This window comes from Sebastes fasciatus, chromosome 15, assembly GCF_043250625.1.
Source record: "Sebastes fasciatus isolate fSebFas1 chromosome 15, fSebFas1.pri, whole genome shotgun sequence".
Lineage (NCBI taxonomy): Eukaryota > Metazoa > Chordata > Actinopteri > Perciformes > Sebastidae > Sebastes > Sebastes fasciatus.
This window is the reverse complement of record NC_133809.1, coordinates 19,287,985-19,299,882: the sequence shown is the minus strand read 5'-3', so window position 1 is coordinate 19,299,882 and position 11,898 is coordinate 19,287,985. Positions and strand designations below refer to the sequence as shown.

The 11,898-nt window shown below is 41.3% G+C and overlaps 1 protein-coding gene across 6 annotated transcripts in view; it reads right to left on the bottom strand.

The window, feature by feature from the left end:
- Positions 1 to 578: 578 nt before the first annotated feature.
- fsip1 (fibrous sheath interacting protein 1) overlaps positions 579 to 11,898 on the bottom strand; it is a 33,674-nt gene continuing 22,354 nt past the window's right edge. For 2 of the 6 annotated variants that reach the window (XM_074660293.1, XM_074660295.1), the window contains one exon: positions 579 to 1,341. In XM_074660293.1, coding sequence (XP_074516394.1) covers positions 1,234 to 1,341 — 108 coding nt within the window. In that variant the 3' untranslated portion in view covers positions 579 to 1,233. Of the gene's footprint in view, positions 1,345 to 6,231; positions 6,368 to 11,041; positions 11,134 to 11,898 lie in introns of those variants that run through there. The other 4 variants (XM_074660291.1, XM_074660288.1, XM_074660294.1 and 1 more) reach the window with 4 other exon arrangements.

The window sequence follows — 11,898 nt, the reverse complement described above, 5'->3', positions numbered from 1 at the left end:
GTGTACTGGTTATACTGGGACCAGAGAAACAGAGTGGACTGGTTATAGTGGGACAGAGAGGCTGAGTGGACTGGTTATACTGGGACAGACAGGCAGAGTGGACTGGTTTTACTGGGACAGAGAGGCCGAGTGGACTGGTTATACCGGGACCAGAGAGGCTGAGTGGACTGGTTATACAGGGACCAGAGAGGCTGAGTGGACTGGTTTTACTGGGACAGAGAGGCAGTGTGGACTGGTTATACTGGGACAGAGAGGCAGAGTGGACTGGTTTTACTGGGACAGAGAGGCAGAGTGGACTGGTTATGTTATGCTTTGAGGATGAAGGAGAAGAGGAGTTGAACCTGGAGCACATTGTGGAGGACCTCAGGACAAGACTGGCAGGGTGCCGTTCAGACAGGTGAGTACAACAACACAATGCTGAACTCTCCAGATGAGAACGTCAAAAAACACTTAGTTGCCTAGCAACTCCTTTGCTGTTATATGTGTGTTTTAGTTTATATTGTTTACGTGTCCATGATATCTGCTTTGGTGTTTTTTTTATTCTAATGTTAACTCAAAAAGAAGTTTGGTCGCCGTGGTGTCCATACAGTAGCTGGTTTTATTTATGGTCAATCATTTTTGTTTAATTGTCTGAGTTTTGTTTCTTTTCTGGTTTCTTCTTGTGAGGCTACACTGAGAAAGTTAGTTGTATGTTTATAATTGATAATCAGTTGTATGAACAGACTGCAGAGAGCCCACCTGTTGGTTTGGACTGAAGGGGTTTTGTTGTTGCTGATGTTGTTCCACTTGTGTATAAGTAAACATTTAATGCAATCTATTTTGTAAGCTAAATATGTAGTATATGTAGTATGTAGTATCATACATCATCATATAAAGTGTAACGCAGTAACTGACTTACTTTTTACTTTTACTTAAGTACATTTTTACACAAGTACTTTTACTCGAGTAAAATGTCTTTAAAGTAACAGTACTCTTTCCACCGCTTGCCAAATAACCTAACTACAATTTTTTTTACAATACTGACACATTGTGGAACATGTAGGCTACATAAGACAGGTTAGTTATATAATTGTGATAGGGTTAGAAATATACTGGTTACTAAATATGTTTAGGTCCAGTCATTTTTTCTGTCTCAACCCCCCCAGTAGCCTGATAGTGACATCCCAGCAATGATGCATCTTGATAGGCGGTCTGATAGCAGGGCTTCAGATGGATCGAGTCTTTCTTAGGTTCTCATGGTGTTGTGTCATTTGTCTCTAGATCCTGGGTCCCACTCTCTGTCAGCTCCCATTCATCCAGCAGACTAAGTAACTGCTCCTCAGTCAGGTCTGGTGACTCATTCTGCAGGAAGACACAAACATAATGTATTTATATATGATTTTAGACCATAGGGTTAAATAAAAACAAACTCAGGAATATGTGCACACAGAATACCACCATTTTATAAACAGTCATGCACAGTAGAGGCATCGAGATCACATGTCCCAAATTAATTACAGAAGTGATGACTGGATATTTTTCAGCTTAGCTGCTGATATCTTCCTAACGTCCTCCCTTCCGATTACGAACATCCTTTACTGGGCTTAAAACTAAGTTCTTGACAAATACAGACAATGTATTAATGCGTGTACTGTGATAACAGTGGCAGTTCATAATAATAATGCTGCGCTCCTCCCCTGCGCTTAGCTGGAAGCCGTCCGGGGAAAAACACTTCCAGTTGGATGTAACTGTTGTTTTTCTACTGATAAGTCCGACTCCTCACAGGCAGCCTTCTGGGAGAGCATGTGAGTTCAAGGAAAAAAGCCAACTTTCTTAAAGTAGGTTACGAGGGAAAAGGGTTCAGAATATGAATAAAAGTCAGTATCTATTCATAGGAGTGATGTGTTATCTGGCAACCGCAACTGTAATATCTGATTTCAAATTACTATTGGCAATGTAAACTTGTAAGTCCTTTATCATAATAATGAGGTGAGATGGGACTAATTCACCTACGCACGTGTGCTCAGAGACAGTTGCCATCTCTTGGTGTGACAATGCTGTACTTAGTTTAGACAGCTGCGACAACGCAACAGTCAGATTTTTTCCAATAATGTCAACTCATTATTACCTTCCATGACATTAGCATTATGCCAAAAACGTGTCCAGGAATGCCAGACCTTAAACCTCTCAGTTGAATAGTAGGCTAATCATTGTCATCGTTTTCTCAGCATGTGCACTTCTGTTTCTAGCTGTCATCCCACACTGAACACAATGTCCCTGGCATTAAGGAAGGAATCTGGTCCCGATCTGGTTATTCTGTCATTGATTCAAGTCCTATACTAAAGCCGTCTACACGTGTTCAGCGGTAAAAACGCTCTGTGCTGTCTGTGCCATTGTTTTCCTATGGGGAGAGTGGTGCCGCCCGACAAGGTGGAAGCACTACCCTTGGCGTGGCGCACCACTCAAAATCACCACCGAGTGCTGCGCTCAAAGTTCAAATTATTTCAACTTTGACCTTGTTGCCGCTGACCTTTCAAAGTGCAGCCAATGAGATAACGGCTGCAACTGTTGTTGTTGCCTAGAAACAGTGAATGCTGTTCCCTGTGCTCTTTTTGAGGAGATGTATTACCTGGTGCTCTACCTCGTGGTGAGTGAAAAGCATATGTCCTGTCATGTAAAAGCAGCTTAAGACAGAAATAATTGATTCTTTTGGCCATTTGTTTATGTTGTTTCCGTATGAATTTTACTTAGTTTATGTACTTATTTTAAGCCCAATTATGACATTTTTTCCTAAACCTACCTAAGTGGCTTTGTTGCCTTAATGTAACTGCGGATGTTACCATAGTTTTGATGCATGGTGTTCAGATGACAAAAAAAGGCCGAAAATGCGTCCTCCTGCTGCAGCTGTGCCAAGTTAGATTAGCACAAAGACACGAAGCAAGGTCAAACAGCTAGCAAGCTTTATCTTGTTTTTGTACGGATTAAAGAAACAAGATATAATGTCATGTTATATCGCCTGAGCTAAAGCTGTAAATCACCTGAAAATCAACACATTTATTTCTCGTCGGGCTTCATTTAACGGCTCAATCACAACAACCTGAGCAAAGTGTAAGTCACGTGCACAATATTTGCATTCCTATAGTACGAGTGCAAGCTGGTGCAATGTGTGAAATGATGGGGTAAAATGAAGATACTGGGATTCAGCCAGGAATCACAACTATAGATAGAACATTAAGGAGGTACTTCAGAAAGTCTCTGGGGCAAATTGTTATCTGTATTATCCACATTATCTGACATATGACAAACACGTTTTTGTCTTCTAACCTCGATGCATTCACAGTGATGTCATCGGAGTACTACAGCAGAAAGTATCGACGGCTTGTCTCGTGAGTTGGTCTCAACATCTATGTTGAATGAATACAATTCCTTCCTACATCAGTGGAGAACTGGCCCCTGGGCCTCTGGATGATAAAAGCTGAACTATGTGACTGATGTCAGTGACCTTGAAAGCTGAGCAGCCCACGCTTGTGGCGAACCACTCTTGCACCCTGTTTGAACAGTAGCCAACAGTGAGCTGTACAGGGGTGGTGGTCCATTGCAGGGCAGATAGCTGGAGCGCTGAACAGTTCTGGCTTTGTCAAGTTCATCACCAGGTGGGAAACTGATACAGGACAGTGATCAGGAACCTTGATCTTTAACCAAAGGTCAGGGGTACACCCAACCAGCCATTGTCCCATCTGGAGGTCAATCCACACACTGAACTCACCATCACAATTGGTGCAATTCAGATCCACAAAGAAGTGAAGTGAAAAATGACTTTAATGAATGCACTGTAAAGAGTAAACTAAACAGGGTAGTGCTAGGGGTTTCCCTTACACTTACTTTCCCTGAACACGGCTTTGTGTGGCTACAGGTCAGACTGAGGCTGATACAATGAGCCCGCTGGGTCTGGATAGCAGGTGGGAAAGTAAGAGCACACGGAGCAGTGCTGACAATAACCACCAGACATATCGTGCTATCTGACTCTAACTTTGTCTTTTCAAAGACTCGCTGACTTCAGTGATGAGAGCCGATGTGCCCGAGGCAAAGGCTGTTCTTATCATCTATGGAATCGCTCATTCGTGGATTAATAGATAATTATCTAATAATGCGTTGGGTTCATGAGCAGCCACGTCAAAGCCATTTCCTCGTCGATGCAATTATGTTCCGACTCGAATCAATCACGATGTTCACAGCAACTCTTTGAGTAGCAGGGAAGCAGCAAGGGAGAAATATTAGGGGGAGAACAACACTGAAAATGAAGCAGTGTTTGAAAGCACCTGACCTATCTTGCTCATTTTCAGGTGCATACTTGTATTTTGGGTTTCTACTAGAACATGTTTTCACACTTTTAATGTTCAAATAATATATTCTCATACCGGCTGTGCTGCAGCACCTCTTTTCCCCCTCTGTCTGAAATGCTCTGTTTGAGCTCCTGCCCCCCCTCCCGAGAAGCCCAGTCTGCTCTGATTGGTCAGCTGGCCCACTGTTTGTGATTAGTCAACTGAACCAAACTCTTCGGACTCTGATCCAGCTCCGCTCTAACTAGCTTTATTTGAGGGCGTACCAAATTAGCCGTTATGCAAATGTGTTACTTGGTGACATCACCACGTTACGAAGGAAAAGGCGGGACTTCAAGAGAGGTGTTTCAAACAGTTCAGGAGCAGTGTTTCTGTGGGGGAGAGTAACTCCCTTTGGTGTAGACTTTGTAACTTTGGAGACCTTTTACATGCACAAGAAACTATATAACACACTAAAGGAAAGGGGGGGAAAGCACAATAGGTCCCCTTTAACAAAAAGGTCATTATAGAACAGAACAGTGTTATCCTAATGAATGTGTATGGGGTTCTTTCTGTTAATTTCATTCAGTAGTGTTCAGTAAGTCAGTGTTATATAACATAGGCGATAGTCTTTCCATAAATCTGCCAAAGGCCCCTAACTTTCCCCAGTAGGAACCTCACTGTTACGTGAGTCTATAGATTCTCCACCTCCAGCTTGTATTTCACATGTTTATACCAGAGGATGTATGTTTGGGAACAACTCCAAAACCAGCTCACACAGCTACACACTTCCCCCGACTCGGCAATGGTTACCAATGTATGTATTTACTTCCCTTGCCGTGTGTTTGCTTGCAAAAAAAACACTTGTGACAGCTTAAAAACAGAAGCTTGTCCAGTTCTGATAAAAGTTTTATCCTCTCCTGCTCTACTCATCCGTGTCCTTGAGTAATCAGTCTGATGATAATGCTGTGTTGACAACCGGGCTCAACATTGTTGTTCCTGTCTCAGTGATGACCCAGTGGAAGAGGAGGCGGGTACTCTCCAGAACTCCCTCAATCAAACATATCATGTATTTTCTTTGGAAAATGTTCACGTATTCGCAACTCTTTTCCTGAAATGAGTGTGGTGTCTACTGGGAAGCTGGTTGTAACACTTTAGTTTAACTGGCTCTTTAGAAAGTAGCCAGACAGGAAAACACATATCAGTCACCCACAGACACCCTTGGCCTCCCTACCATTAAGGGCACCTGAGGTCAACCACTTTTAAAGTGTCACAGCAGTAAAGAAACACTTTCTTTCTTCCATCTCTTTTTTCTCTCCTCTCTGATGGAAAGTCTAACTTGTAGTTCCCATCCAACCGGCTGGTACTGGTTAAAGGCATTTCTGCCCATTAATAGTCCAGCCAGTAGGCCACTTTTTATTGGCCCATTCAGGAACGCTCAAACACTGACATGCCTGTAATTGACGTGATTTAATTTTTGTGCCCTTCGTCTCAAGTTGCAGTAATGGCTCACTTATGTTTGTGCAAATTGATGTTACAGTTCCAAGAAAATCATTTATTTCTGTGGGTGGGGTGTCAACTATACCTATTAAAATGTAGAATAAACATGGAAGGAAAGCTAAGTGTATCCAAAATGCCTAGACACTAAGTGTGTCACTATGCATATGTTCATGTGCATGCACAAAGATACACAGGATTTTTTCTTGCCCCCTTTCACTATTTAGAGGTGAAGGTCAAGTCCATAGGCAAAGGGCCATGTCTTGCTCCATGCATGTCAAAGGAGACAAACGTGCAGTGCATGGAGGCTGAAATGTGTCCATGGTGCCTGTGGTCTCCTGTCCATTGGTAGGAGAGCATTTTCTGAGTAATTGCAGGGGTCATAAATGAGTAACATGGCACAACCTGTCATGACCTAAAGCGTGTCTGTCATTACTTTCTGGAGGACTTTGAACTTGGACTGGATTTGTCTGGTAGAGATGTCTATCAGCAACTGGGTCCTGGAGAGTCTCAGAGGGTGGTCTGGTCAGATGTGAGGAATACGGATGATCGATGAAGAGTATTAGCTTCATCTAGTGGGGATAGATGAGACACAGGAATGTGATTTTGTCTTTGAGTGACTCAGCGGGATGTGATGGGGAAGAGGTGAAAACAACTGCATGGGCATAATATTCTCTCTGTGCCTAAGATGGGTCACACTGTGGTGCAAGCTGTGTTTTTTCCAACACCTAAATGCAGGTTATTATGCCCGGCATAGCAAGCTAGGCTAATTAGTTCCAATTTGAGTTGAGTTGGAACTAGTAAGAAAAGGGGGGGGACTGTCTCGTGTCAGCTTTCATTAACTACACAGGGCTATGAAGTAGATGACTCCTAGCAATGCCCGCTCTAAAATATCAGTCAACAGCTGCCATGGTGAACACCCACAGTAAACGTTGTTTCCACATATAGGTCCAAAAATGGTTTTATGCTCCTTTGAAAAATATGCTGTAAATAACTAATAACTTTAAATATGTGACATTGATCTAAATTGATTTAAGCTTTTTTAAAGGAGAGGTTTAACAACAGTACTTTTCGGTGCAGCAGTAAAAGCACCAGTGCATAGACAGTGGTTTACAACATATCACAAATCCCATCTTTACAACAAAAGCCATCTTTGTCATGAGTGGGAACACCTCTTAGTTTCTGCCAGAAAAACAGTGACTATGTTTACATGCACACTAATATTCCACTATTATTCAGAATAAGACAGTATTCTGAATTTGATAGGGGTCATAGGGGTCATGTAAACAGCATATTCAGTTTGGATTTTCCGAATTATGCCTTATTGCGAATGGAGCATTTTCCGATTAAGACACGTGGATATGCCGATATTATTCTGGTTTTAGGAGCATATTTGAAAATGTATACAGTGCATTCGGAACATGCCTCTCAATTGGGGTTTTTACTGCGGTTTCCGACACACGACTTCTAATTTACAGCCAGCTCTGTGTGTTGTACACAAACCAACTAGCTGACAGTTCATAGAGCCGCATGCCCAAAAGAAAAGCCCAAATTTATGGTCATAAGTAGAAACACAATTACTTTAAACATTATGAAAGACTTGGATAACAACAGGTTTTTGTATATGTGCAAATATCACAGCGACGACCTTTTCAAGAAGGTCCATTAATCGAAGTATGCACGGCTGCATGTAAACGGGAATATTAGTGGAATATTCATTTTCATTAGCCATGTAAACAGCTTAGTAGGAATATTGTCTTTTTTGGAATAAGGGCAAAAAACAGAATATTTTGTGCATGTAAACGTAGTCACTGACACAGCAAAAGGAGACTATTGTGGAGAACCCTCTTTGTCAAACTGTCTCTATTTCAGGAGATCATAAAGTGGCAAACAAGAGCAGACAGTGTGACAAGCCAAAAGCTAACAGCCAGTAGCCATGGAAGGACTGAAGAGTAGGGAAGAGGGTGAGAAAGAAAGAATCCCTTTTCTCCATGCTTGGCTCCTCTTTTCTGGCAAACCTGACCGGCCTCCTGTGGAAAAAGAGTTGTGAAACTGCAGAGTTGGCACAACGTAACCTAACAGATTCAGGTCCACTTTGACCTATCGCGGATGGGTTGGGTATCCTCTTTGTATTGAAAGGACTGTAGGTGGAGTTTCATGTTGATATTTTTGTATTATTCCAGGATGCTGTAGTTACATTTTGTGGTTTTAAAGATTACCTATTCTGCTCATTTTTAGGTGCATACTTGTATTTTGGGTTTCTACTAGAACATGTTTACGTGCTTTAATGTTCAAATGCTTTACTTTACTTTGATTGCTCTGATTGGTCAGCTGGCCCACTGTTGTGATTGGTCAACTGAACCAAACTCTTTTGACTCTTTTCGCTCTTTTTTTTTCCGCTCCAGCTCGGCTCTAACTAGCTTTGTTTGAGGGCCTGCCAAAGTATCCGCTAGGCAAATGTGTTACTTGGTGACATCACCATGTTACGGAAGAAAATGCAGGACTTCAAGCGAGGCGTTTCAGGCAGTTCAGAAGCAGTAACTTTGCAGACTTTTTACATGCACAAAAAACCTATATAACACACTAAAGGAATGGGAAAAAGCACAAAAGCGTAATAGGTCTCCTTTTAATATAACTTTTATCATCCAACCATGCAAAAAAGGTTCTCACATCGCTAACAGATTTCTGAAGAATTGAAAAATAAATACATATTCTAGTCCCCACGCACTAGGAAACCTTGCTAACATGAAAAAGAGTGCATGATTAATGATGTCGGCTTTAGAAGACTAAGATTGTCCTGCTGGGACCATCCGGCCTTACTGTTAATGTTGGGATTGTGCAGGAAAACTAGTACTGAACCCTGCTGAACTCTTCTTTCTGGAAATGTTTTTTTTACTGTAGTTCTATGTCTCATCAAAAGAGAACAATGACCAGTAATACCAATAATACCTTTCTCTAGAGGAAAGGCCAAGACCTTTCTACACAGGCAAACATTACTAACTGTGAGAGGGAAAAAAATGAAAGGTGAGAGAAGAGATTCCTTGGCAAAGAGATGAATTTCACCGGAATGGGGTTTTTGTTTGGATTGAGAAAGGAGAAGCCGAGATGACGCACAAATTTACAAGTCTCAGATGTGAATCCAACACAACACAGCTTTTGTTTAAATAAATCACCGCAAAAAGGTAAATCAGGTAGATCTCAAGACAAACACTTAAATTCTTAACATCACACGCTGGAATCAATCAAACTGAGGCAGAGCAGAGGACCTGTGCTCACTGCTACAATGTACGGGACTAACCTTTTGAACATTTTCCACCTTTACAATATGTGCTTCACTCCAGCAGCAAGCCAGACTAAACACAGAGCGGCATACTTCCAAAACATCTAATATCCAATCCATCCTGGTAGTTTTTTTAGGGATATGGTACTTCAGTAAAATATTTTTATTTCAAAAATATTCCTAAAACAAATTCATGAACAGTCAACATTAGCTTCCTTCTCTGGAATTCATTTTCTAACTCTTGTCATCACCGACTGTAGTAAACACTACTTCTTTATAAGGTTTGACAGACAAATAGCATTTTCTGGGCCATAGTATCACAAGCATATATTATTGTTTTTGGACTAGATTTTCAAAATCATTCCAACAACTGAGAGTGTCATCGATCTTCTCGAGAGGAAGAAAATAAGAACATCTTTTAATACTTTAATAGTATTAGTATTGAGAGCATTTGGAGGAATACTTACTTTACAAGAAAGGATATTCCTGAATTGCTCTGGCTTTGATTAAAGTGATAGTTCAGGTGTATTGAAGCGGGGTAGTATGAGGTAATTATCCATAGTAGGTGTATTATTTACAGTAGATGATTGTTGACATGCCCCCAGCATCGAGAAACAGAGAGGCATACCGGCACCGGAGCAAAGCAATACAGTGGTGTGGACGGGGAAAGCAGAAAAATGTATTTTAGCCACCTAAAAAAAATGTATATCTGTTTAAGTGTACGCTATATTTAGAATATTTTCCAACAGCGAACTGAACTGTTACTATACTATTTTTGTCAATGAAGCCTGCTGACTTTGGAGATATATATATATATATATATATATATAAATTTCACTTTCAGTTAATTTCCCCGTTGGAAAGGAGAAGGAAAGGGCTGTCTGACGGGTCTTTCTTTTAGGTGGCTAAAATAAGTTTTTCTGCTGGCCCCGTCCACAGCACTGTATTGCTTTGCTACGGTGTCGGTACTCCTGTCTGCTTCTCCATGCTGGGGGCACGCCGACTGTCATCTACTGTAAATAATACACTGACTATGGATAAGTACCTCATACAACCCCACTTCAAAAAACCTGAACTATCCCTTTAACTGCACAATTCAACACAAAAACTCTTTCTATTCACAAACTAATCTCCTCTTAGTTATCATGCTCTTATAAAACACAGAGAACTACGCACAAAGCCTGAACAGTTTGTACCCACTTCAGGTGCGAGAAGACTGTGAGGAGACATTTGAATTACGGATGTTACACAAATCAACTTTATGAGTATACTGGAGCTGTGTGAAACTGTTCAAGAATGCCCTCCCAGACAAATTCCGTACGAATAAATCTTTTCCAACCACAAAACAAGCCCGGTGGCACAAAGGATATACACAGTGAGTGTGCTGTTTACATTGCAGGCGCTTACTGGGTTCAATCATTTAGTGACAGTATATAAAATGCAGTGAGACACAGCTATATACAAAGAGTGTCCACCATAAGTTAAGAGACTGCGGTTTTGATGTTTTGTGATCATAATGAGAGAACTGCTTCCTCAAACGGAGCTTGGCTTAATTAGCAAAAAATTCCACTTGTGTCTCCTTAATTAAGCCAGGAATAGGTTGGGGTTGCATGGCATGGTGCCTTGTTTGATGTAAGGGCGTGGTTGCTGCTTCATGTTTTTATTACCTCACTGTTTGTGAGCATCTTTTATGTTTAAATTAGGCATCTATGCATCATGTTGTGGTTCATCACTGTGAGAACTGATGTGTCGGTAAAGTTAAGTCAACACATTTAAATTTGTATTCCATCGACAGCAGCTCTGTGAAGAATCTAACCGGTAGTTTGTTGTGCAAGACCGGGAGAAGCTACCCCATTCGAACAATGACAAAGTCAAACCACTAAATCTATCTCAAATGTTTTCCTTTTCTCTCGCACAAAATTTAAAGTCATAAATGTCAGAGAAAGCAGAAATCAGAGCTATCAACCTTTTGTTCTTGGTACATTCTTCTGTTGTGCCTTTAGCTACAGGGTTTGGGGAGAGGATGACACTTCTTTGGTTGTAACTCTGCAGAGGCTCCTAAAAGCAGACAGAGCTCAATGGTTTCTAGGAAACACTGCGGAGGGCGGACATCGAATCTAAGCGAAGAATGCTCGAGAGCAATGAAACACGGTGGAGGACAAAAGGCTATCGGAGGAGTAAACGTCCGTCCTTGCCCTCGGATCAAACCCGTGTACAAAAGCAAAGCAGAGGAAGATATTTAACTCCTCACTCAAAACATACATTTTACTCAAAACATACATTTTACACAAAACGTTAAAGTAAGTGTGTTAGTGATTCAAAGAGAGAGAAGAAAAATGGAGAAAAACAGGAAAATATATGGGCCTGCAGAGACACGAATATTGCATGCAATTTCATTGTCCCCCTGTGAGAATGACAGAATGAGCTGTGCACTTGTAATAATTTGTCACACACATGTCTACAGATAGAAGCACTGAGTACTGTTACAACCATAGAAATAGGATATGAGTAGAACGGACATTCCCATTCAAATCAACGTATCAGGATGGTCAGAGTGGCGGCCATTTTTATGTGTACCGTTGCCATTGCAACCGTTGTAGCGGGTTGACTTCCGTCTAAACTAAACAGACTTCCGGCAAGTCGCAGACTCACTGAGGTGAGCTTTGACTAACAAGCAGTGGAGTAACGTTAGTAATGTTAGAACAGAGAGTAGGGCTGGGTATCGGTACTCGATACATTTAAGGTATTGGCCGAAATAACCCAGTACCAAGTGATATCGAAACTTCTCCAGTCAAACAATACCTGCAATCGATCATTTTTGTG